The following is a 27,134-nucleotide window of genomic DNA, read 5'->3' as shown; positions in this document are numbered from 1 at the left end:
AACGGAAAGTGTGATAATATTGGATATTCAAAAATTCAAGGTTAATGTGTTTTGTACACTCCATTCTAAACATTTTAATTACCACAAATTAAACAAATTAGCAGTTACACCGAAAGTGGTTTTAAATTTTGAAAAATACTGTTTTGTAGCAATACGCTTTTGTCTTTGAACTAGCAGAGACACATTCCGTATTTAACCAAGACACACACCCCGCAGAGCAGAGACACCCTACTAAAATATCGGTGTGACCAGGTCTGCACACACATGAATTTATTTGTAAGTCTCACAGTATTTTTTATAGTTATCGGCGCGGTCACACTGTCCGGTCGTTTTGCTTTGCTATTTCCATTTCGCTCGTCGAAAAAACGCAGAAAATGTGGAAAATAATTGATAAACTGTGCTAAATAGTGTGTGTGAATATGGTATGCAGTGTCTGCCAATGAAATTACATCGAATTTGTGGCGTTCAATTGTTAAAAAAGTGTGAAAATCGAGAGCAGAAAACCTGATTTCTGTGAAGAAGAAGCAGGCATTTTTCATCGTCGTAAAACCCATACATACAGACACCCGCACACACACACACGCGCATACGTAGCAACATATGTATATACGAAACGCGCGGGCGCGAGAGAGAGAACGAAATAGCAAGAGAGCGGGCCATTTCGGTTCGTGTGTGCGTGTACCTGTGCGTTTGTTTTGTGAGCGCAGAGCGACAGAGTGAGAGAGCGGCGAATGTGAGAGCCAAAGCAAAAACCAAGAAATAAGTGAACGAAAATAAAAACGAAAATCGCAATCTCCACCCCTGTATTTTGTGTTTACTAGTGTTTTGAGTGCGTGTGTTTCTGTCCCGTTTTGTTGTGAAATTGTCCCAAGTGTGGATTATTTTCGTTTTCGTATTATATTCGTGCACCAAGGATGCCAAATGGTAACAACAACCCCTGAAACGGTATCGAATCTCAATCTGCATCTGGATACACGCTCGACAGCAAGGTAATTATAAGATCGCCGCGATAAAAGGCGTCGCCGGCTGCCGATGAGTCAGTCTGCCGTGAATATATATCAATGGATATTTGCGCACATATATAAGCATGCCAGATATTGATTTGGAATGCACCCGGAGATACTGTACACCATTGCACACCACATCACATTATCATATCCCATCCCGTCGATTTCATATTCATAAAGTCCCCACTAACCTTTGTAGACCTCTAGTCAGTAGTTTAGATTGTTGTTTTTAGCTAGAAAGAATAGGAAAGTGTCGTTCAATTATTCACTCGATAATGCAAATTAGGCTGCACAACAAATACTGTTAGTTTATGGCCCACGCTGCGATTTATGTCTACAGTGGGACCTCGTTGAGTGCGACTAGCAGCAGATGGTAGCATTTTTGATTTAGTTTTGTTCTATTTTGTAGTACTAGTAAGCAAGTCTTGTTTCTGGAAAACCTGTTGATTTAATAACAACTTTCTTAACAACGAATTCATTAGTTAATATTTTTATTTTAATCTAATACTAACAGTTTAAAGAGGAGGCGAAATATTTTTTGCTTAAAATAAGTACATCTATTATCATATAATCATATGACTCCTGAAGTTAATCCATCAAATATTTCATTCTTATAAGAAACAATATTATTCGTTTTCTGTTAGCCAGGGGGATTTTACTGCAAGTTTCCATCTACGACGTTTTCCATTATTTACCACCCGTAAAACGAACGGTAAATGACAGTCGCTAACACACCCACACACACAGCGGCGAGCTATAATAAAGCATCGCCGATAAATAAAACTTAATGTGTGACCAGTTAATTGCTTTTGTTGTCGCCTCATTCTAAATCAAATCACTCTCTCGCTCTCACCGTCTCTTTCTCTCTCTCTCTCTCTCTCTATTGGGCTCACATGGCCAAAGTGTTTGTATAACTAAAATTGCTGTTTGTTTTGTTGCTGGCGCTGTTGAAACTTTTAATAAATTATACAATAAAATGAAAAACGATCTCAGCAGCAGCAGGAGCTAAATCGATTGCCGCTGCCGTTCGCTGCCTAGAAGCTGTTGAATAATTACAAAATAAATATATGTACTTGTACATTGGCTGTTTGAGTATTTGTTGACGCCATTTTTTTATTTGCCATCAAAAAGGCAAATTCCAAATCGGCTAGTGTCGATGCCTGTGTGTTTGTGTGTGGGAAACTACGCGCCAAACAACATTGAGGCGCAAAATCGCCAAATGAGTAATTGCGCATATTAAAATTCGCCTTTCAAAAGTCGACCAACTGAGCCGTAAGCTAATGCGAGATCTTGAATGGGAATGAATATGCGATGCGGGCCAACCGATGCTCATCCGAATGCATTTTCACGCTCCACTGCGTCCGCATCTCGTCGATCACGCCTCACAGAATCATTGCACATTTGAATTCGGATGGGTCTACTCACAAATACAAATTTTAAGATCATTTGATGGGACATTTTCAACGGGTTTAAATTAAAATATCCTTGTTTACATAATTCCTATTGTAAAATCGAAAAAAGTCATTTGTTTATTTGTTCTTCTTCTCCAAGATAATCTATTTTCTAAAACATGAGCACTACAATGCTTCGCTTAGCGAGCGATCACTGTAGGTGTGATTTCTATTTGCTTCGGTGGCCGAATTATTAGTTTGCATTGTTGCTACCAGCTAGCTGTATTTACACCTTTATTTACAGTGCGTTTTGAGAGGCTGCAGCTGCCAGCTGAGTTGAATTTATTTTACCTTGTGTTTCGTTACCTTTTACCACCACCACCAACACACAGCATAAACACCACGAAACCAGATGCCCACACACGCAAACAAACATTCGCGTACAAGTATTTAGTTCATGTTTCGTGGCAAATTGGACATCAAAATTGCGAGCTGCCAAGTCGGCTCTCAATATTCAATGCCCAATGCTCATGGCCCACAGAGATACAGATATCCATCCGACCATCTCTATCCATCCATCCCAACACCAATCCATGCGGCACCCACACCACGACACCTTTCGCACATTTATTGGCGCGCACATTTTTCATGTTTCACCTTTGGCTGCGTGTTTTGATTTACAAGCAAATACGGTGTATGTGTGTGTGCACAAGCATACAAACATACACTCCCCCGCGTGTGCTCTCTGCCGCTCTTTTTGTTTTTGGGGAATGGGGCTCACGCTCATTTGTTGATTCCACCTCTACAGCTGCTTTCTCTGGGCTCTCTCATTGTTGTACTGAGAAAAATTTTGCGGTTAATGTTGCCAATTATTGATCAAATAATTATGTATTAATTCAAAGAATATTTAATAAGTGGAGTAGGAAAAGTTATGGAGTGACTGTGGGGCTTAAAATTCATTTAATTTACCTCCCATTTACGATCATTTTTTTCAGTGATCATTTATAAACGACATTTTGGAATAATTTCATACAAATTTACATATTTTATGTGCGAGGTTGACTTCGATTTTTTCCAACTTGTCAATCGAGTTTGTGCAGCAGTGTGTGTGTGGCATGCAGATAGTTGTCTATTTGGTAGCTGTTTGTGTTGTATGTAAGTTGTTGTGATTGTCGTGCTCGTGTTTATGGCTTTAATCGTTTGCCAGTCGATTCGTTACCTGACTCTCTCTCCCTCTCTTTGACCGGGCCCCCTCCCACCAGTCTCCTTCTCCCTCCCACTCATTTGCCATCTCTGTCTGCTCTCGTGTGCTTGACTTTAATCTTCTCAATTACTCGCAATTTGCAAGTCTTGTGCTCGCCCCTCTTTGGCGGTTATTGGCATGCAGTGCGACAGAGACGGGGCTATGTGTACTGGGGTTTACTGGTACACAACAAAAAACGTATAATTAGATGTCAATTTTAATCAATTAAGCAATTTACGAGCAAGTTTTCATATCACTTCGCAGCTCAGACGAACATACTTATCATTGTGAAATAAAGTGGCATTATTTCGACATGCTGTCATCCGATTGATTTGATATGGGATTTGTTTTTAAACTAGATCTATTTATAGGTCAATAATGTTGGGAAAAGGTTTATAATCTGCTGCCAATCTCAGCAATCAATCATATTGCAACTCAAAAAGCATTCTTATACTTTGATATACTCTTCAAATCGATGTACATTATTCAATTAAAATATTTTATCTAATTTCGTTAAGTGCTCGTATTCAGTTTCATTTTGGTGGCCCATTCTTCTTATTCAAGTTATTTTACCTTTTGCGCTTGCTTTGATTTCTTAATCTTTTTACCATAATTGATGGCAATTAAATTAAAGGTGTGTGCGTTTGCTCTCTCTCTCTCTCTCTCTCTCATTTTGCTCCATACCCTCTTCTCCCCCGTCAAATTTGGTTTAGTATTTTCGTTTATCTTCGTGTTCGTTCGGCTGTCGATTTCGAGGAGACGGTGATGATGATGATGACGATGCATTCGAATTTCGAATTGGCCAGGCCAGTTTTACTTTGCCTCGTTGTTCGTTGTTTGCCGGGAGATTGTTCGTTTTGTTGGCCGATTGTCTCTTGGCCTCTTTGTATTAAACACCCCCATCCTCCTCCTCCATCCACAGCCTCTGCCACAACCCCCCCCCCCTCGACAGCCTTCCCCCTTCCCACCTTCACAAATTCCGCGCGACTCTGGTTTAATGGCTGTACTCGAATTACAGTGAAGCCGACGACACTTGAACACCATTAATTGGGTGTCGATATCGAAATACAGTCAAATGTCTCAGATTAAACAATCGAATAAAGTGCAATTCAATACTGAAGTATTTGGGGGGAAAATTTTTAAGTGTATTTGATATTTTACTTTCATAATTTGTGTTCAAATTTTAAAAAATTGTTTTGTATTTATCAGGTGATTTTAGAATCTCTAAGTAATAACTTAGATAATCAAGTGTATTTGCATTTTCGTTTAGTACCACTAATTTGATCTGGACATGGCCAAAAGCTTGAAGGTCTTCCATCCAATTCGGGCAATTAGCGCAGTAAATTTGTGGGATAAACGTAAACACTTACGTCAAATTAGATGGAAACTTTTATTTTGCGAGCTTATAAGCCAAAAAAATAAATTGACGCAGACCTGATAAAAAAATTTAAATCCAGATCTCCCTTGGAACAAACCATCATCCTTAAATTTCCTAAATGAACGATGTGTAAGAGCAGTAATTATTTTCCAAATGGAAACGCCCCTGTACCTGAAAAAAACTTCAATTAAAATTCTAAAAAAAAAAATTGGTCTGCAATTATCGAGCATCCCGTGTACAGGTTACCGCCCATTATCCTTCGATACTAACATCTTCCCCTTGGTAAACAAATGGTCCGTAATTAAGGAGCAACCCCTGTACACTCGGAATTGGGATTTGCTCACTTTGCCGTCTATATCAACGCGTTTTGTCATCATTCTGTGGGATTTTATTGATTCGGTGAATTATTCACGCTGAATTCTCCTTGGAACTTTGATGTTGTGTTGTTGCTGCCGCTCGGTTGGTGGCACATAATTAAAGCGATTTAGTTAATTGATGTCAACACACAACGTGGTTAGCATTCTGCTGCTGTCTGCGCATTTCATTGGCATTTGTGTGTGTTTCTCGGATACAATTTGTGTGCAATTTGTTGGCTGGCCAGTGTTTTTCTGATTGTTTCTTGCTTGTCTGCCGACTTGAACCCCCTCATCCCCCCGCTCTACCCACAGCATGGGTATTAAATTGTTGACAATTGTTTTGAGCTTGAGAGAATTAACCTTTAGTTTGTTATGTCATGATATTTGCCTAGTGTTTTGTGCTCGGTATTAAATGGTCACTAATATTATATTGTTTTTGCATTAAGCGATTAGGAACGATTATATCAGAGAGGAAGGGTGTGTCTTATAATAGCTATCAATGGTTGCGTCCACTGATTGAGTATGTTCCCGATTCTCATCAATCATGGAGTGGGGGATAATGATTGCCAGTCGCATCAGTCAATGACATAAAATATATCGCATAACATCGGCAAGTCATTTGTACCAGGTAAAACCGATTGCCTATAAAATGTAGATGATTTAAAAGTGAATTAAGTCGCATAATTACGAGTAATTGAAAGAGTAACTAGATCAGCATTTTAAATACACCATTGCAGGCAAACATTTTTTTTTATTATGTCATGATAGTTTAATAACCTTTCAAGGCATGACATTAAAAAGCCACAAATCACTTGTATCACTTGTATGATTAAGATCTTTATTGAGTATTTTTAACACTCCATCATCCATCGATTTAAAATGCAAATTATTCATATGCATATTGAGTGCTAGGTATTCAATTCACGGCAACTTCGCAGCAATTAGTGTAATCGTCGTGCAAATACGGATGAGTGTTTTGTCCAATTAAGCCCGGTTCAGTCCCAGTCCCGTTCGCTGTATCTCGTATCCCATGCTTACATCATGCCACCGCTGGGGCCATAAAGATACAACTCAATGGTAGAAACACAAACCAAAGCAGAGGCGATATAAAATAAAAACGAGGAAAATCGACTAATAAAATCACAAATCGCAAACAACTGAGACAGTGGCAGGAGACCAAAGTGAAGGCACAGTGGGTGTCGAAGCACTTAATTTATTATAAACTTTTTAATTTGGCCACAAATGCAATAACTTATACATTAAATTCCATAGAGACAAATGATCCCTAGAGGATAAAAGTCAAGAGGCAGTTAAGATAAATGTTCAAAAGTATGCTAAAAATAGGAGCATAAATGCCCAAGAACGAAGTTTTTTTTTTGAAAACTTTTTCAGGCTTTCTGAAAAGTTTTCTTATCCCCAGAGATAAATAAGTATGAAATTATATAAAATAATATAACATACAAGTATAGGTATGGTATTACTTCCCAAGTGGGTAATCCTGTTAGCCATATTTTCCGACCCATTGTGCCAACTACGTACCTCTGTGTACGAGTGCAACTTAAATTGACTTGCTGGGGAGCAGTATGCAGTACAGTTGACAAGATTGACTAACTAACGAGGCAGGTAAACCAGGTAAACTAACTGACTGCCAAACACCTTTGAGTGGAAACCGGAGGCGAAACGGAAAACAATTACGCCGCACTGAGTCATGCTCTCGGAAAATGTGCGAAAAAGGAGTTCACTGAAAGAGGGTGAGGGGGAGGGGGAGGTGTTAGCCACCACCCCAAAATCTCGAAAGTATTTTCACCTCATTCCGAGCACTTGAGCAGCTCACACACGCACACTCAGAAAAAAGTGGAAGAATTTTTATTTAATTTTTTAACTAAGTATATACAAAATGTGGTAGCTTATATAGCATACTTTTATACACCTTAGGTGTATCTACTCGTGTCCACTAATAGTGAATATACATTATAATAAATAAATAAATAAAATAAATATATAGGTCAATATAGAGTTCCGTTTTTAAGTATGTAAATAAGATCATAGAAAGTTCTTTCTGTGCACACTCACACTCAGTCACTGCGACACACACACACACATGCATAATCATCGCACATCGTCACCCACCACACACACGCTTAAAACACTCAAAAAGTCAACTTTCAACTTGTTTGCCCAACTGCGACGAAGCGAACTAATAAATTTCTACTTTTTGTTTTTTTTTCTCTCTCCCATTGCCTCCCGACCACCTACCACCCCCTCGATTAATTTTTTGCAGATTTCAAGACACGCAGACTGCAGACTTTTGTGAGCCAGTGTGTGTGAGTGATGCAGTGGGGTGGAATGGGAAGATGGCAATGATGTAGACCGAGGATGTATTGAGATGATGATGGGGATAATGATGGTAATGGTAATGAGCACCATGTGGCCGCCAACACAAACCAGCATCAGCAGCAACAAGAACAACAAGAGCAACAGTGGCAGTTACAGATGAGAAAAGTTGCCGCGAAAGTACAGCAATGTGGAAAACTGTGAATTCGTCGAGCAGAAACTCCCAACGCAGAAAAACTAAACGCGCAAAAAGAAGAATTTTCATCAGGCCATAAAAGCGAGAACAAAGAGAAAAACTGTCGTAAAAAGAGCCAGCAGTAGGGAAAACCCACCACTTAATAGTGGCCCACAACAGCAACAACGCCATCCGCAGCAGCAGCAACAACAACAACAACTGTAAGAATTTCAATTTCCAGCAAACAAAAAATATCCCAGGGAAAAAAACAAAGGCAGCAGCAACAACAAAAGCCGAACGAGAAAATCCTGCAAAGAAAACAACAGCAACAAGAAACAAAAAAGTTCAAGTCTGAAGTAGAAAAACCACTTAAAAACGTCGATGACAACTAGCTCGCGGGAGGGAGGGAGAAAGGTAGTTGCCAAGAGAGAGAGAGAGAGAGAGCGGGAGCGCGTTTGGAGTGTGAGAGCATTTCTTAAAAAGGAGTCTGCGAGAAAGAGAGACAGAGAGAGCGCGTGCTACGTGCCAAAGAAAACGGAATGAGTTTAAGGAGCCACAACGCAGCAGTTGTTTTGCTTCAATTTTTTTTTGTTTTTTCGTAAACTGCACACACTTAGTGGTGGCAAAGCGTGCAAAGGTGGTGGTAAGCCAGTGCTGGCAGCTATGGCGTTTTCCCGCTAAATTTGGCCGAAATGTGATAAGTCCTTCAAAGAATCTATTGCATACTTAACCGCGTTTTAAAGTCTTTTTGAATACGAAAGAAAACAGAAGGAAACTTCTGAACAAAACCTCGATTTGTATAAAAATGTCATTTTTCATGTGTTTTTCGTGTATTAAGCCTTATCACATTATTTGTTTTTATATCTGAAGATTATTTGAATTTGATTGATCTTAGCAGTCATTACTTTGATACTGACAGGTATTGTTATAATTTTATAATAGTATAATATTAAATATCAAATCCCATTAATTTAAATAAAACACCAATTCTGCCAACACTGTTTTAGGTGTGAGTGTATTAGTGGTCACGCAAGAAGTGCGACAGCGGCAGAAGGAGCGGAACAAAGGCAGCTGCAATTGCACCTTTCCTTGCTCAGGAGCAGGGAAAGAGCGGGCCAAGGTGGCAAGAGAGTCGTACCCGAGAGTGTGCACTCAAAAAAACAGGCTATCCTTAAGTTAAAAGGAACACGATACAATTATTTTAATAAATCACCTGAAAACCGTTAATAAATTTATATTTCTTGTAATATCTTTAATATGATCTTAAAAAAATCTTAAAAAATCATAGATCCTTTATCAAATTATCACCAATTTTTTTTTTGAGCGTACGCTCCGACTGAGAGAGCGATTGAGCGCGTCAAAAGCAAAAAGCCGAGGCTGTCGAGCGGATACGTCACCTTCGGCATTGTAGTTGTAATTCGCAAAGCAAGGAGCGCGCAACGAGAAACGCGCGCGAAAAAGAAATAAATAAATAAATAGCCAAGGAGAAGAGTGTGTGCGCCAAAAGGAGTGAGTGAGTGGGTTGTGAAGGGGGCGTGCGGCAGGAGTGCAAAATAAACGAGTTGCCACAGCAACAACAACGAGATTCGCAAAAAAGGGGGAAAATTGACGCATTCCAAACGCGCGATTTGGCTTACAAGTATTGTTTTTTTTCCCGAGCGGTGTTGTTGTTGGTGTTTCTGTTTTTGCTAGTTGATTTTTTTCGTGCTAATACCGGTCTTTCTTAGTCGGTCTCTCTTACCCGAACTTTGTGCCTCTCTCTTATCCACAGTGAGTTTTCCACAAGTTCGAGAAATCAAACAATTCGTGGAAATAAAAAAAATAAACTGCAAGTCCCAGTATAAATCGAACAAAAACGAGGAAAATCCAATCTAAAGGCAGGCAAATGCAAATGCAAAGGCAAACGAAATCGCACTACTATTATGGGCCGCTCCAAGTTTCCCGGCAAACCCTCCAAGTCGATCAACCGTAAGCGGATCAGTGTCCTGCAGCTGGAGGATGATGCGGCCAATCCGGCCGAACCGCAGCAGCCAGCGCCGGAGTCCCAGCAGCCGAGTGGCTCTGGATCCGGTTCATCGGCTGCCCGGGAAAAAGGCAATAATTGTGATAACGATGAGGATGATAATGCGCCGGGTGGTGCCTCAATTAGTGGCAATACGGCTTCCTCATCCGCCGGCTCCGGAAACAGCGGCAATGGCAGCAGTTCCGGATCCAGTACGGGATCGGGATCATCCGGATCGGGATCCACCAATGGTGGTAGTGTAAACGGCGGCACCCATCACAAGAGTGCGGCCAATCTGGACAAGGAGGCTGTGACAAAGGATCAAAACGGTGACGGTGATAAAACGAGAGGAAATGTGTCGAGTGCACCCTCAGGCAAATTATCCGCAGCAGCTTCTGGAAAAGCCTTGAGCAAGTCCTCCAGAACTTTCTCAGCGTCGACTTCTGTAACTTCCTCTGGACGGTCGTCTGGCTCCTCTCCAGATGGCAATTCCGGAGCGTCTTCCGATGGAGCATCTTCCGGAATATCATGCGGGAAATCTACAGCCAAGTCCACAGAAGCATCCTCTGGAAAATTGGCGAAAACAACAGGCGCTGGGACATGCTCTTCTGCAAAGTCTTCTAAAGCATCTTCTGGAACAACTAGTGAAGCAACAACCTCTGGCCTTTCAGGCGCATGTCTCAAAGCACTGTTCGTGGCGACACCGGCCACATCAACTGGATTGGCCTGTGCCCTGGTTTCCCCCGGAGGATCCTCCCAAGGTGGAACCTTTCCTATAAGTGCCGCTTTACTGAGAGCACGCAAGAATAGTAATAAAAAGTTCAAGAATCTGAACCTGGCCAGGGGCGAAGTTATGCTGCCCTCCACATCCAAGCTGAAGCAGCTCAATAGTCCGGTGGTGGACAATCCCTCCCCCTCCCCGCCAATTGCCTCCGGCTCCACGCCTTCTGTGGAGGGAGGAATAGGCGTAGGGGGCGTGGTCAGCCCGGGTGAGGATGCGGCCCTGGTAAGTTGATTTTCAGATTGTCGGTGTTTGGTTGCTGGTTTTGTTCCCAGGTGTTGCCCCCCTTTTGCTTTTATTTATGAATATGTTTAAGCCGCTTTTTTTCCGCCACCTTAACCCCTTCAATCCGACCAACTCATTCTGAGTTGCGTGTGCACCCTTTGCTGCACATACATCCTCGTTCAATGCCACAGTCCAATTCCCGCCAATGTAAATAAGAGAACCCCCTCAAGTTGGTTTACCCATGGTTCTGGTCTGGTTAGTAGCCCCTTTACACCCAACCACCCGCCTCTGACGCCATTGTTACCTGCTCGCTTACCTGCTTAATTGGCTTTTATGACGTTTTAGCGCTTGCAACTCTTCCACATGTGTCTGCCGCAGACGGTTGACGGTCACAGTGGTGTCTGTTCCCCAGCTTATACTTATGCTTAGTAACTTGTTTTTGCACCGATACCTTACCCCCTCTCAAGCGCCTCAGTAACCCACCATGTCCGAGCGATCCCCTTCGAAAAGTTGCACTTGCTTCTGGTCCTTTGCATGCTTCTTTGTGCTTTACCCATACACTGAAAGCTACCATTGGCCTTACTAATTTAAGATTGCGTCCCTTGAATCAATTTTATTGTGAAAGGAACCATACAAAATCCAAAAAAAAAGCTTTAATTAATATATGTTAAAAATTTAAATAATTCAAAAACTTTTTTAATAAGGAACAAAATAATGATATGTAACAAATCATTTTATGCACAATACCTATTAATTTTAATTACTAACTTATTTCTTGTTGTGTTTATATGCATTGCTTGCTTGTTTTTCTTGCTAAGCTAACCCCTTCTCATTTCGTGAGCATGAATTATTGATTTGCTTGGAACCCCTTTTCCGACTTTCCATACTCAACCCTAACCGAAACCTACTGAACCCTTTTATTTGTGTACACTTCCAGAAGCGCGTCTTGACCGAAATGCCCAATGAAGTTGCCCGCGATCCCTCTCCATCCAGCTGCACTGCAGCGGCAAATGGAGCAGCATCGGGAAAAGGATCTGCTTCCAATGGACCGCCAGCAATGGCCTCTTCTGGGGACGGTAGTAGTCCCAAATCTGGAGCGGATACAGGACCATCGACGTCATCAACGACAGCTAAGCAAAAGAAGACGGTGACGTTTAGAAACGTGCTGGAGACAAGCGATGATAAGTCGGTTGTGAAGCGGTTCTACAATCCAGACATCCGCATACCAATTGTCTCAATTATGAAGAAGGATTCCTTAAACCGACCGTTGAATTACTCCAGAGGAGGCGAGTGCATCGTGCGACCCTCCATTTTGTCCAAGATACTCAACAAAAACTCCAACATCGATAAGCTGAACTCTCTTAAATTTCGATCAGCGGGAGCGAGCTCATCTTCCTCAAATCAGGAATCAGGATCGTCTTCAAATGTATTTGGCTTATCCCGCGCTTTTGGCGCTCCCATGGATGAAGATGATGAGGGTGGCGTTACCTTCCGTCGCAATGATTCTCCAGAAGATCAAAACAACGCGGAGGACGATGAAATGGATGATGATGACGACGACGAAGAAGCCGAGGAAGACGATGAAAATGAGGATGACAATGATGAAGCAGTATCCGAAAAGAGTGCAGAAACTGAGAAAAGTGCCGGAGCTGATGAGCGTGATCCGGATGAGAAACAATTGGTTATGGACTCGCATTTCGTGTTGCCCAAAAGGAGCACACGATCCTCGCGGATCATCAAGCCCAACAAGAGATTGCTGGAAGAGGGTGCCATTAGTACCAAGAAGCCTCTTTCTCTTGGAGACTCCAAAGGCAAAAATGTCTTCGGTACATCTTCCTCAAGTGCGGGTTCCACGGCATCAACCTTCTCCGCATCAACGAATCTGAAGCTTGGCAAGGAGACCTTCTTTAACTTTGGCACCTTGAAGCCAAATAGTAGTGCAGCTGGAAACTTTGTCCTGAGGCAACCTCGTCTGCAATTCCAGGCAGACAACCAGCAGGCAACATTTACGGCTCCAAAAGCTTGCCCCACATCACCCAGTGCCATTCCGAAACCAGCGAATTCGCTGGCGACTTCGTCTTTTGGATCGTTAGCCAGCACGAATTCATCAACAGGTTAGCTAAAAAAAAAAAAACAATTATATATTTGTATTCTTATACGTATTAATATTTCATTTCACCACAGTAACACCTACTCCCAGTGCCTGCTCCATTTGCTCAGCGGTGGTCAGCAGCAAAGAGGTGACCCAAGCCCGTAAGTACGGAGTTGTGGCGTGCGACGTGTGCAGGAAGTTTTTCTCAAAGATGACCAAGAAATCAATATCGGCCAATTCGAGCACAGCGAATACGTCCTCCGGCAGCCAACAGTATCTGCAATGCAAAGGAAATGAAGGTTGTAGAAATCTTATTTATTTTTAACCGTCTCTTACTAATGCTTATTGAATATTTCCTTGCAGGATCACCTTGCAGCATTCATTCAGCCAAGAGCCAGTTGAAAAACTTCAAGAAGTTTTACAAGGATCGTTGCACTGCGTGTTGGCTGAAAAAATGTATGATCTCGTTTCAGCTTCCTGCAGCTCATAGAAGCAGGTTAAGTGCTATATTGCCACCGGGTATGCGAGGAGAAGCCGCTGCCCGAGAAGAAAAATCTGCGGAATTGCTTTCTCCAACAGGCAGTCTGAGATTTACTTCTACTGCGTCCTCTTCTTCTCCTTCGGTGGTTGCTTCTACGTCTGTGAAGTGGAAGTCCAGTGGTGACTCCACTTCTGCCTTGACTTCAATAAAGCCCAATCCGCTGGCGGAGAACAATGTCACATTTGGCAGTACTCCTCTGCTGCGTCCTGCGATTTTGGAGAATCCTCTTTTCCTGAAGATAAGCAATGCAGCAGATCAAAAACTTGCAGCTGCTGAAGCAATCAGTCCCAGTCTGACAAAAAAGAACAGCAAACAGGAGAAAGAAAAAGTAAAGGAATCGGAACAGAGCGAAAAGCTTCTAAGTCCCACACAGGCAGGCACGAAGAAATCTGGAGCAGCAGAAGCTCAAGTTGAAGAAGTTCAACCTCAAAAAGAGGAGGCACCACAAACGTCTACCACCACCCAGCCATCTGCTTCCAATGGAGCTTCTCATGGTGTTCCTCAAGCAGAACTTGCTGGTGAAACGAATGCTACAGGCGACACCCTCAAACGACAAAGGATTGATCTAAAGGGACCTCGAGTGAAGCATGTGTGCCGCAGTGCCTCCATTGTCCTCGGGCAACCTTTGGCTACCTTTGGCGAGGATCAGCAACCTGAGGATGCGGCTGATATGCAGCAAGAAATAGCTGCTCCAGTGCCATCAGCAATTATGGAACCTTCACCTGAAAAACCAACTCACATTGTTACAGATGAGAACGATAATTGTGCTAGCTGTAAAACGTCTCCTGTTGGTGATGAATCGAAACCCAGTAAGTCCTCTGGCAGTGCCCAAGCTGAAGTTAAGAAGGCAACAGCGTTAGGTAAAGAAGGGACAGCAAGTGCAGCTGGAGGCTCATCTGCAAAGGTTACCACAAGAAATGCAGCGGTTGCGTCCAACCTAATAGTGGCGGCCAGCAAAAAACAGCGAAACGGGGACATTGCTACCTCAAGCTCGGTCACTCAATCGTCAAATCAAACCCAGGGACGCAAAACTAAGGAGCATCGACAGCAGCGTACACTGATATCCATCGATTTTTGGGAGAATTATGATCCTGCGGAAGTGTGCCAAACTGGTTTTGGTTTGATTGTGACAGAAACAGTGGCTCAGAGGGCTCTGTGTTTCCTATGCGGCTCTACAGGCTTGGATCCGCTGATCTTTTGCGCCTGCTGTTGTGAGCCCTATCATCAGTACTGTGTCCAAGATGAATATAATCTGAAACATGGCTCTTTTGAGGATACCACGCTAATGGGCAGCCTTCTGGAAACGACGGTAAATGCCTCCACGGGACCATCTTCCTCCTTAAATCAGCTAACACAGCGCTTGAATTGGTTGTGTCCTCGATGCACCGTTTGCTACACCTGCAATATGTCATCAGGGTCCAAGGTCAAGTGCCAGAAGTGTCAGAAGAACTATCACAGCACCTGCTTGGGCACTAGCAAGAGACTTCTTGGAGCTGATCGTCCGTTAATATGCGTCAATTGCTTAAAATGCAAGTCTTGCTCCACCACAAAAGTATCGAAATTTGTGGGTAACTTGCCGATGTGTACGGGTTGCTTTAAGTTGCGCAAGAAGGGCAACTTTTGTCCAATATGCCAGAGATGCTATGATGACAACGATTTTGATTTAAAAATGATGGAGTGTGGTGACTGTGGTCAATGGGTTCATTCCAAGTGCGAGGGTCTCAGCGATGAGCAGTACAATCTATTGAGCACTCTTCCGGAGTCAATAGAGTTTATCTGCAAGAAATGTGCCCGCAGGAATGAGAGTTCCAAGATCAAGGCTGAGGAATGGCGACAGGCTGTAATGGAGGAGTTCAAAGCCAGTCTCTACAGCGTTCTGAAACTTCTCAGCAAATCCCGGCAAGCTTGTGCCCTTCTCAAACTAAGTCCCCGCAAGAAGCTGCGCTGTACTTGCGGAGCATCCTCAAACCAAGGGAAACTTCAACCAAAAGCCCTTCAGTTCAGTAGTGGATCGGATAACGGTTTGGGCAGCGATGGTGAGTCTCAGAACAGCGACGATGTCTATGAGTTTAAGGATCAGCAGCAGCAGCAACAACAACGGAATGCTAACATGAACAAGCCACGAGTAAAATCCCTGCCCTGCTCTTGCCAACAGCACATCAGCCATTCACAATCTTTTAGCCTGGTTGATATTAAGCAGAAGATAGCTGGCAACTCATATGTTTCCTTGGCGGAATTCAACTATGACATGAGTCAAGTAATCCAACAGAGTAATTGCGATGAACTGGACATTGCCTACAAAGAGCTGTTAAGTGAGCAGTTCCCATGGTTCCAAAACGAAACGAAAGCCTGCACCGATGCCTTGGAGGAGGATATGTTTGAGTCCTGCTCTGGAGGCAATTACGAGGATTTGCAAGATACCGGAGGAGTAAGTGCTTCTGTTTACAACGAGCATTCGACTTCACAGGCTGAATCGCGATCTGGTGTGTTGGATATTCCCCTGGAGGAAGTTGACGACTTTGGCAGTTGTGGCATTAAGATGCGATTAGATACAAGAATGTGTCTCTTCTGCAGAAAAAGTGGTGAAGGCTTATCAGGCGAGGAAGCTCGGCTTCTGTACTGCGGTCACGACTGCTGGGTTCACACCAATTGTGCCATGTGGTCTGCGGAAGTGTTCGAGGAGATTGACGGTTCACTTCAAAATGTCCACAGTGCGGTGGCCAGGGGTAGGATGATCAAGTGTACGGTATGTGGAAACCGAGGAGCCACTGTCGGATGCAATGTGCGATCATGTGGCGAGCACTATCACTATCCATGTGCCAGAAGCATCGACTGTGCATTTCTCACAGATAAGTCCATGTATTGTCCTGCACATGCCAAGAATGGAAATGCCTTGAAAGCCAATGGATCGCCCAGTGTAACATACGAATCCAATTTTGAGGTTTCTCGACCCGTGTATGTGGAATTGGATAGAAAAAGGAAAAAGCTGATAGAACCAGCTCGTGTGCAATTTCACATTGGATCTTTGGAGGTTCGCCAGCTGGGAGCTATAGTTCCCAGATTCTCTGACTCCTACGAAGCCGTGGTGCCCATAAATTTCCTCTGCAGTCGTCTGTATTGGTCTTCGAAAGAGCCCTGGAAAATCGTTGAGTATACAGTGCGCACCACAATACAGAACAGTTCGTCAACCCTAACAGCCCTGGATGTGGGTCGAAATTATACTGTAGATCACACAAATCCAAATAGCAAGGAGGTTCAATTGGGTATGGCGCAAATCGCTCGATGGCACACAAGTCTAGCGAGGAGTGAATTTCTGGAGAATGGCGGAACCGACTGGAGTGGCGAATTTCCGAATCCCAACTCGTGTGTACCACCGGATGAAAACACCGAAGAGGAACCGCAACAGCAGGCTGATTTGCTTCCGCCAGAGCTCAAGGATGCCATATTCGAAGATCTTCCCCACGAGCTACTCGATGGCATCTCAATGCTAGACATATTCTTGTACGATGATAAGACAGACTTGTTTGCCATAAGTGAACAATCCAAGGATGGCACTCAGGCAATGACTTCCAATCAGGCTCAAAATCAAAATCAACAAGCAGGTGGAGCTAATTCTGTGAGCATCTGCGATGAGGATACCCGCAATTCAAATACGAGCCTAGGAAATGGCTGGCCAGCCAGTAATCCTGTGGAGGATGCGATGTTATCCGCAGCACGAAACTCCAGCCAAGTGCAGATGCTCAAGACACTAGCTTGGCCAAAGCTCGACGGGAATAGCGCCATGGCCACCGCTATAAAAAGGCGAAAGCTGTCGAAAAACTTGGCTGAAGGAGTATTTTTAACCCTGAGCAGTCAGCAAAGAAACAAAAAGGAGATGGCCACAGTGGCAGGCGTGTCAAGAAGGCAATCTATCAGTGAGACATCCGTGGAAGGAGTCGCTACCACATCTGGATCTGTGAGAAGCAAGAGTTTCACCTGGAGTGCAGCAAAGCGTTATTTCGAAAAGAGTGAAGGGCGCGAGGAAGCAGCTAAGATGAGGATAATGCAAATGGATGGCGTGGATGATTCAATTACAGAATTTCGCATAATTTCCGGAGATGGAAATCTATCTACAGCTCAGTTTAGCGGCCAAGTTAAATGCGATCGGTGTCAATGCACCTACAGAAATTACGACGCCTTCCAGCGGCATTTACCATCCTGCAGTCCCACAATGTCCTCCAATGAAACGGAATCCGACGTCAGCGGGCAAGGAATGACTAATAATGCTACCCAGATCAGTGCGGAAAGCTTGAACGAGCTGCAAAAGCAACTTCTAGCGAATGCAGGAGGTTTAAATTACCTTCAATCAGCAACATCGTTTCCCCAAGTTCAGAGCCTGGGCTCCCTGGGACAGTTTGGCTTACAGGGATTGCAGCAGCTTCAATTACAACCCCAATCCCTGGGCAGTGGATTTTTCCTATCCCAGCCGAATCCAGCTACCCAAGCAAACACGGACGATTTGCAAATCTATGCGAATTCACTGCAAAGTTTGGCTGCCAATCTGGGTGGAGGTTTTACGCTAGCTCAACCTACGGTGACAGCTCCAGCACAGCCTCAATTAATTGCTGTTTCCACCAACCCCGATGGTACTCAGCAGTTTATCCAAATCCCCCAGACGATGCAGGCCACAACGACACCAACAGCAACCTATCAGACCCTGCAGGCCACCAATACGGATAAGAAGATTATGCTTCCCCTGACGGCAGCTGGAAAGCCCCTGAAGACAGTGGCCACCAAAGCAGCTCAGCAGGCGGCCGTCAAACAGAGGCAGCTGAAGTCAGGACACCAGGTGAAGCCGATTCAGGCCAAGTTGCAACCGCACCCTCAGCAGCATCAACAGCAGCAGCAGACTCAGGTGCAACAGCCCATCACCGTTATGGGGCAGAATCTCCTCCAGCCGCAGTTGTTGTTCCAGAGCAGCACCCAGACTCAGGCTCCGCAGATAATCTTGCCTCAGGCTCAGCCCCAGAACATCATTTCGTTTGTGACTGGAGACGGAAGCCAAGGACAGCCACTGCAGTACATCTCCATTCCTACAGCGGGGGAGTATAAGCCCCAGCCACAGCCTACGGCAACGCCTACTTTCCTGACAACTGCTCCCGGTGCAGGTGCTACCTATTTGCAAACGGATGCGAGTGGAAATTTAGTGCTTACTACCACACCCAGCAACTCCGGATTGCAAATGCTGACGGCGCAATCGCTACAAGCGCAACCTCAAGTGATAGGAACGCTTATCCAGCCCCAAACCATTCAGTTGGGAGGAGGAGCCGATGGCAACCAGCCGGGCAGTAATCAGCAACCCCTAATATTAGGTGGTACAGGTGGAGGATCCAGTGGTCTGGAATTTGCCACCACCTCTCCCCAGGTGATTCTCGCCACCCAACCGATGTACTATGGACTGGAGACGATTGTCCAGAATACAGTCATGTCGTCACAGCAGTTCGTTTCCACAGCAATGCCAGGAATGCTTAGCCAGAATGCCAGCTTCTCAGCAACCACTACACAGGTATTCCAGGCTAGTAAAATCGAACCGATCGTTGATCTGCCCGCTGGCTATGTGGTGCTCAATAACACAGGAGATGCATCCAGTGCGGGCACATTCCTAAACGCAGCCAGTGTACTGCAACAGCAAACGCAGGACGACACAACAACGCAGATACTGCAGAACGCTAACTTCCAGTTCCAGTCGGTGCCCACATCTTCAGGAGCCTCCACATCAATGGATTACACCTCTCCCGTAATGGTCACAGCGAAGATCCCGCCAGTAACTCAGATAAAGAGAACGAATGCTCAAGCCAAGGCAGCGGGAATTTCGGGAGTAGGCAAAGTGCCACCGCAACCACAGGTGGTCAACAAGGTGCTGCCCACCAGTATAGTCACCCAGCAGTCTCAAGTACAGGTGAAAAACTCCAATCTCAAACAATCTCAGGTTAAGGGAAAAGCCGCTTCCGGTACGGGAACAACTTGTGGAGCACCACCCAGTATTGCATCGAAGCCTCTTCAGAAGAAAACCAACATGATACGACCAATTCACAAGCTGGAAGTGAAACCCAAAGTGATGAAGCCTACGCCGAAGGTGCAAAATCAAAATCACTCCTTGTTGCAGCAACAGCAACAGCAGCAGCCACAGTTGCAGCAGCAGATTCCAGCCGTGGTGGTCAATCAGGTGCCGAAGGTTACGATCTCACAGCAGCGAATCCCCGCGCAAACGCAGCAGCAACAGCTGCAGCAGGCGCAGATGATCCATATTCCCCAGCAGCAACAACCTCTGCAGCAACAACAGGTGCAGGTACAGCCGTCAATGCCCATTATAACACTTGCTGAGGCACCAGTAGTGCAATCGCAATTTGTGATGGAACCTCAAGCTTTGGAGCAGCAGGAGCTGGCTAACCGCGTGCAGCATTTCTCCACAAGCAGCAGCAGTAGCAGTAGCAACTGCTCACTGCCCACCAATGTGGTTAATCCTATGCAACAACAAGCACCATCAACCACCAGCAGCTCCACAACCAGGCCTACAAATCGGGTGCTACCGATGCAGCAGCGCCAGGAACCTGCTCCGTTGTCCAACGAGTGTCCCGTAGTTTCGTCACCCACTCCTCCGAAACCTGTTGAACAGCCTATAATCCATCAAATGACTAGCGCCAGTGTGTCCAAGTGCTATGCCCAAAAGTCAACACTACCATCACCAGTTTACGAGGCGGAACTCAAAGTTAGTTCAGTTTTGGAGAGCATTGTGCCAGATGTCACAATGGATGCAATCTTGGAGGAACAGCCGGTAACGGAATCAATCTATACGGAGGGACTCTACGAGAAGAATTCGCCGGGGGAGTCGAAGACTGAACAGCTACTTCTCCAACAACAGCAGCGAGAGCAACTTAATCAACAATTGGTCAACAACGGGTATCTGCTCGATAAGCACACCTTTCAAGTGGAGCCAATGGATACGGATGTCTACAGGGAGGAAGACCTCGAAGAGGAGGAGGACGAGGATGATGATTTCAGCTTGAAAATGGCCACATCGGCGTGCAACGATCACGAGATGTCCGACAGTGAAGAACCGGCGGTCAAGGATAAGATCAGTAAGATTCTGGACAACCTAACCAACGATGACTGTGCAGACTCAATAGCCACGGCGACGACGATGGAAGTGGATGCCAGCGCTGGTTACCAGCAAATGGTGGAGGATGTCCTAGCCACCACTGCAGCACAATCTGCTCCCACCGAAGAGTTCGAAGGCGCTCTAGAAACTGCAGCTGTGGAAGCCGCTGCCACCTATATCAACGAGATGGCCGATGCTCATGTACTGGACCTTAAGCAGCTGCAAAATGGAGTGGAACTAGAGCTCAGGAGGAGAAAAGAAGAGCAACGAACGGTCTCGCAAGAACAGGAGCAATCAAAGGCCGCCATCGTGCCTACAGCAGCTGCTCCCGAACCACCGCAACCCATTCAAGAGCCCAAAAAAATGACTGGTCCACATCTGCTTTATGAAATACAAAGCGAAGATGGCTTTACGTACAAATCGAGTTCCATAACTGAGATTTGGGAGAAGGTCTTTGAGGCAGTACAGGTGGCCAGGCGGGCACATGGACTTACTCCGCTGCCAGAGGGTCCTCTAGCCGATATGGGTGGCATCCAGATGATAGGTCTTAAAACGAATGCCCTTAAGTACCTAATTGAACAGTTGCCAGGCGTGGAAAAGTGCTCAAAATATACTCCCAAGTATCACAAGCGCAATGGTAACGTGTCCACAGCGGCAAATGGAGCACATGGAGGCAACTTAGGCGGAAGCAGTGCATCCGCTGCCCTCTCAGTGTCTGGTGGAGATTCACATGGTCTGCTCGACTATGGATCGGATCAGGATGAATTGGAGGAAAATGCTTACGATTGCGCCCGATGTGAGCCTTATTCCAACCGCAGCGAGTATGATATGTTTAGTTGGTTGGCCTCCAGACATCGCAAGCAGCCCATCCAGGTGTTCGTCCAGCCGTCCGACAATGAACTGGTACCCAGGTATGTGTATATTACATATTTTGTGACAGGACATATTTATTGATTTGTGACGTTGTTTTGTTTGTTTAGGAGGGGAACTGGTAGCAATCTACCCATGGCCATGAAGTATCGGACTCTTAAGGAAACTTACAAGGATTATGTTGGAGTCTTCAGATCCCATATCCATGGACGAGGCCTCTACTGCACTAAGGACATTGAAGCGGGTAAGATTCCCTTTCCTTTCAGCGTTGATGAACAAAATAAATAAATTAATTGGATCTTAATCTTAATCTAATTCCAGGTGAAATGGTTATCGAATATGCCGGTGAGTTGATTCGCTCTACACTGACGGACAAAAGGGAACGCTACTACGACAGCCGCGGCATTGGGTGCTATATGTTCAAAATTGACGATAACCTTGTAGTTGATGCCACGATGCGCGGCAATGCGGCGCGTTTCATTAATCACTGCTGTGAGGTGAGTACAAAGTGAAGTGTCCTATTACACTGGAGATGCTCAAATCCTTTTTTCTTGCAGCCGAATTGCTATTCGAAAGTGGTGGACATCTTAGGGCACAAGCACATCATCATCTTTGCGCTGCGCCGAATCGTGCAGGGCGAGGAGCTTACCTACGACTACAAATTCCCATTCGAGGATGAGAAGATACCTTGCTCATGCGGTTCGAAAAGGTGTCGGAAGTACTTAAATTAATAAAAGGAAGATCAGTGTCAGAGATAAGAACTAAGTATGACGCTGGGCGTCGAAATTAATCCGTATACTCAGCAAAAGGGGTAGGTTTTACACATCTGAAAGATCCCAAGGGTGGAAATAAATCTAGAAATGTGAATACAACGTCGTTGACCCGAATACATTGCTTTTAATATCATGTTTTACCTTTTGAATGCAGAATATCTAAGACATTTACGAAAAGTATTTTAAAGTCATAGTCCAATGCAAGATACTTTTATAAAAAAAAAAAAAACAATTTGGTACATCACTTACATCACATTTTTGTTCAATCAAACATGCTTGTATGTGCAAAGATTATATTCTGTACCAATTTTCATTGCAAAAACTAATTGCTGCCCACAATGGGGGCAGAAAAAACTCACCTGGAATGAGAATTGAAACACTTGTAGTTAACGGTTATATCGATCTATGTTTGGTCAATCGTGATACTTTTCGTTTTACAACCCCCATACGTCTTAAGTAGTTGATATGTAAAAGTTAAACAGTTGATATTATTATATATCCTATATCTAAAGAACACGGCACACATTAGGCAACGAAGCAAATATATCCGAGCGATCGGAGTGAAAGAACAGAAACTCGATGACGTCAGTATTCAAGGGGAGATAATTAATAATTGTAAATTAAATATGTTACGTACTAGCTACCTACCACATACGGATAATGATATGCAGATCAGTTAGCTAACTAGACTAAGGCTCCACAGATTCTATAAACAAATACAAATAACTAAGCTAAGCTGATAAATATAACATTGTTGGGCTTAGGCGAATAACAGATAAACGATGGGAGACATTAAAAACAATTACTTACAGGGGCTTGTGTTAGATTGTACATATATTGCATACGAATTATAAATATCTATATTATATATCTACTGTAATGAGAAATTAACTAACCTTAAGTCACCAGGATTGTGTAAGAAGAAACTATTTTATGTAGAGCTCTGCGTATTTATGTTTGTTACCAATTAACCTACTGATTAATTGATTGAACTAAGAATAATATCCGCAACCACATGCTTATATATATACATATATATATATATTTAGAGAACGAAACCAAGCATCACCCTTGAAATTATTGTATTGTGAACAGGCAACCACAACAACAGCAGCCAATTGTAATTGTACTAACTCCATTGATTGCATATTTATTATTTTACACCTAAGTTATAAAATCATGTACATTTTTGTGAACGTTTGTTTGCCTTGATTGAAGCTCAAGCGTAATCATAATTTGTAACGCCTATCTTTAGTTCGGCTCCCTTGTATTCTACTAGTTTAACAATTCTTTCGCTTAAGACTAGCAATTAGTCCGCTCTGGTATTTGTCCAAAATTGTACACACACACACACACACAGCAGGCAGATATGTATATTCCTATCGGGGCGATCGGTCAGACTTGTACAGGCAAAGTTCCATAGCATTTTTTGGCAGCCATTCAAGACGCGCGCACTTTTTGCACGCTGTCGAGGAATTTTATATTTTTATTCCCTAAAGAAAAAAGTTTAATAAACTACAGATTAAAATTCAAATTGATTTATTCTTGTTGTTTTCTTGTAATATGCAAAATATATGGTATATCAATGGTGTTCCTTGTACTCCAGCCACGCTCGTCGCCCCCTTCTGCCACGAGAACCGCCTTCACACTCCGATTGATCTATACGCTGTTTGGCCTCTTGCGCTGCTTTGGCGGCACTTAGTGCCGCCTTCTTGGTCTTATCGTAATCTAATCGAGCTTCGCTAAGTTGCCGCATTAGGACATTAACCCGCCGCTGGGCAGCCTCTAATAGTGCCGTCTTGTCGGCGAGCGATTGTTGCCACACTGTGTATACTTGATCTGAGGCATCCTTAATGTCCTTGGCCAACTTGAGGCTTATGGTCAGTGTCTTGAGCTCCTGCTGGACCAATTGGTGCGTCTTGGCGGCAAGCTGTGCATTCGACTCGGCGGTGATCAGCTCCTGGTTTTCCTCCTGCACCACCATTTCGGCCTCCCTGACCTCCGCTTCCAATTGCTCCAGCACCTGACTCTTTCCGAACAGCACTGCTTCGGCAGCTTTGGCCGCAGCGTTTGCCTTGTCTGCGTATTCACCTTTGATTTTATCAGCGGCCTCCTTAACGGCGTTTTTCATATCATCGTTTGCCTTTTTAGCCTCGTTGGCCGCCTGGACGGCGATTCCGGAGGATCGCTGTTTGGCATTAGTATGGTTTCGCGTCTTCTTTGCCGGCGAGTTGCTATCCTCCCCTGACATGTCGCACACGGTTCCATCACCAGGACCACCGCCACCGAGCCCACCAGCGAAACTCCTCATCAGGTCTGAGTCCTCCGTCTGCATTGGCTTTCGGCGGGTTCGATAATGATTGCCAGTAGCGGATGCCGGGAGCGAGGATAACACAATTATTAGCCACATGATCTGAGTGTCTATCCGCATTTTCCGTTGTCTCGAGCATTTTTCCGACTGTCAATCGGATGGAGATGCCATGCCTGTCAAATCCGGAAATCGAGATTATGCTCTATTGCCAGGCAATGTGCTTATTCCTGCTTAGCCTTGCTTGCGTTTCGCGGAGCCACATAATCATGATAAGCGACTCGGTGAGTCCTAACCCTCGAATCTGTGGGTAAAGTCCTAGTCTATAATTTGTTTTCTCATCGCCATTGAACAAGGATCCTGTTGTGGCTCGATTGTATGAGCCAGCAAGCGAAAAGAAGCAGACTGCAAGTGGAGGATCATCGGAAGGGTGTGAAACAAGTTCTGCTGTGCAAAATTCTTGTGGCCTTAGCCAAAAGAATGCCAAGAGCAAGGCTTCCAGCATTGCAATTAAGGCCGCCCAGGACGCCAAGGCGGCCAATGACGCCCAGATGGCCGCCGGAGAGGCAGCCTCACTCCAAGTGAAACAGGATCTGGCCGAGAAGGCGGTCCAAGCTGCTCGAGCCGCGGAGGCAGCTCTTGCTGGCAAGCAACAGATCATGGAGCAACTGGAGCTGGAGGAAAAGGAGGCGGTGGCCGTTGTGGACGAGGTTAAGAACTCACTCCACAGCACACAGGTGAACGCAGAATCTGCCATGTTAGCGTTTTCCGAAGCCAAGATTCAGCTGGACCAACTGAAAGTCCTTTTGGCTGAGGCCACCGCTCAAATGACCAACATTGAAACTTTCGCTAATGGTGCCCAATTGGAGATGGATGAGAAGGGGCAGCTGTTGGAGGCGGCCAATCGGAGAGTGGAGAGCATCTCCAGACAAGTGGTCGCTGCCAGGCAGGATTACGACAAGACCAAGAAGGCTGCCTATAAGGCGGCTTGTGCGGCAGTGGAGGCCAAGCAAAAGGCTCAAAGGATGCAAAGGGCGATTAGCTCTGCATCCTCTTCAAGCTAGAAACGATCAATATTAGCCATTATCACTTAAATTTTATACATATATATATATTTTTGTAAAGTTTATAATGCTACTTTTTTAAAAATAATATATTATATCAATATAATAAAAAATATACTGCGAGCATGTAATTAAATAGATGCATAATACTATTCATAGCTGCTGGATGTAGGATATACATATATGTTGTATCCATCTAAACAATGAAATTAATGAAAGGCAAATATCCGAGGTAGTTTTTCCGAATTGTTTTTGCTAAGAGAAGGTAATTTTTCAGTCAAACCAGGCTTTCCGAATGGAGTCAGCGTCGAGTGTTTCCAAATATTTGATCGGAATATGCCTGGCACGAAAGCGCTGCTCCTCGTCCTGCTACTGCTGCGTGCGTTCCCTCGACTGGAGAGCTACCACTACCGACCCGCCGAAACGAATGACAAGCAATGCCTGTCCGCATTGTACGGCGATGCCAGCATCGATGGAACTGGTGGGGCGGGCGGTTTGGGAGGCGGATCCGAAGGCTGTGGGGAACCTAATTCGAAGAAAGGGGTTGGCTGCAGCAGCGGAACCGGCGTCTTTGGTCGCGGAGATCCCAAGCAGAAGGCCTCCAACATTGCCCAAAAAGCCGCCCAGGAGGCCAAGGCAGCCAGCGATTCGCAGATGGCAGCTGCCGAGGCGGCTGCATCCCAGGTCAAAAACGAACTGGCCGCCAAGGCAGCTCAATCCGCTCGTGCGGCGGAGGCGGCACTGGCCGGAAAGCAGCAGATTGTTGAACAGCTGCAGCAGGAGATGACCGAGGCGGATGCGGTTGTCACTGAGGTGACCTCGTCCCTACAAAACACCCAAGCGAATGCCAATGCCGCCGCATCGGCTGCCCACGAGGCCCAATCGCAACTCAATCAGCTGAAGAACCTTGTGATAGCCGCCACGTCCAATCTGGCCAATATCGAGAACGTGGCCAGTGGAGCGCAGCAGGAGCTGGCCGAGAAGACGCAGCTCCTGGAGGCTGCCAAGCACCGGGTGGAGAATCTAACCCGCCAGATGACCGAGGCCAAGACGGACTTCGAGAAGACCAAGCAGGCGGCCTACAAAGCGGCCTGTGCTGCAGTGGAGGCCAAGCAGAAGGCACAGAGGTCTCGTCGAATGACCCACCGCCAGCAGGTGCGCTGGGGTCCGCGCAAGATGGCCGGAAAGTTTTCCGGCGCAGGCAGCCAAAATCTAGCACCGAATTCGGGGATCAACTGATCTTTTCTATATTTTGTTACGTTTCGATTTCGGTTTAATAAGTTTCCTATTAAAAGATAATGGTTTTATAACTAAAAATTAAAATGTTTCACGATAATTTTGTTAGTATTAAATAAATATATTTAAATAAGTTTAATTTGCATGGAAATATTTGATTTATTCTTTTGAATTTAATTTAAAATTTTAAGCCGTTAAATTTTGCGTCTACGCTGTTAAG

General features: G+C 44.7%; 4 protein-coding genes and 1 non-coding gene across 9 annotated transcripts; 3 read left to right on the top strand and 2 right to left on the bottom strand.

The window, feature by feature from the left end:
- The first annotated feature begins 294 nt into the window (after positions 1-294).
- On the top strand, positions 295-23,840 carry trx (trithorax). Of its 5 annotated transcripts, NM_134282.2 has the most exons (9): positions 295-989; positions 7,657-8,105; positions 9,656-10,892; positions 11,830-13,006; positions 13,077-13,283; positions 13,348-21,574; positions 21,644-21,777; positions 21,855-22,030; positions 22,091-23,840. In NM_134282.2, the coding sequence occupies exons 3-9, from the start codon at positions 9,807-9,809 to the stop codon at positions 22,262-22,264; spliced, it is 11,181 nt and encodes a 3,726-aa protein (NP_599109.1). In that variant the 5' UTR covers positions 295-989; positions 7,657-8,105; positions 9,656-9,806; the 3' UTR covers positions 22,265-23,840. The 5 variants fall into 5 exon arrangements, with proteins under 5 accessions (NP_599109.1, NP_476769.1, NP_476770.1 ...); NM_057421.3 differs by lacking the exon at positions 7,657-8,105; NM_057422.3 differs by lacking the exon at positions 9,656-10,892.
- On the bottom strand, positions 21,663-22,369 carry asRNA:CR46020 (antisense RNA:CR46020). Its single transcript, NR_133394.1, has one exon.
- CG14839 (uncharacterized protein) lies at positions 23,831-24,811 on the bottom strand. Its single transcript, NM_142094.2, has one exon. It carries the CDS (start codon positions 24,735-24,737, stop codon positions 23,889-23,891), a length of 849 nt encoding a protein of 282 aa, NP_650351.2. The 5' UTR covers positions 24,738-24,811; the 3' UTR covers positions 23,831-23,888.
- CG14841 (uncharacterized protein) lies at positions 24,780-25,807 on the top strand. Its single transcript, NM_142093.1, has 2 exons — positions 24,780-24,898; positions 24,971-25,807. The coding sequence occupies exons 1-2, from the start codon at positions 24,782-24,784 to the stop codon at positions 25,676-25,678; spliced, it is 825 nt and encodes a 274-aa protein (NP_650350.1). The 5' UTR covers positions 24,780-24,781; the 3' UTR covers positions 25,679-25,807.
- Positions 25,808-25,984: 177 nt separating this feature from the next.
- Positions 25,985-26,990, top strand: CG14840 (uncharacterized protein). Its single transcript, NM_142092.2, has one exon. The coding sequence runs from the start codon at positions 26,015-26,017 to the stop codon at positions 26,915-26,917; it is 903 nt and encodes a 300-aa protein (NP_650349.1). The 5' UTR covers positions 25,985-26,014; the 3' UTR covers positions 26,918-26,990.
- The last annotated feature ends 144 nt before the right edge of the window (positions 26,991-27,134 follow it).

The sequence above is a fragment of the Drosophila melanogaster genome, chromosome 3R (assembly GCF_000001215.4).
Source record: "Drosophila melanogaster chromosome 3R".
NCBI lineage: Eukaryota > Metazoa > Arthropoda > Insecta > Diptera > Drosophilidae > Drosophila > Drosophila melanogaster.
The sequence above is the reverse complement of the archived record's forward strand: the minus strand, read 5'-3'. Positions and strand labels throughout refer to the sequence as shown.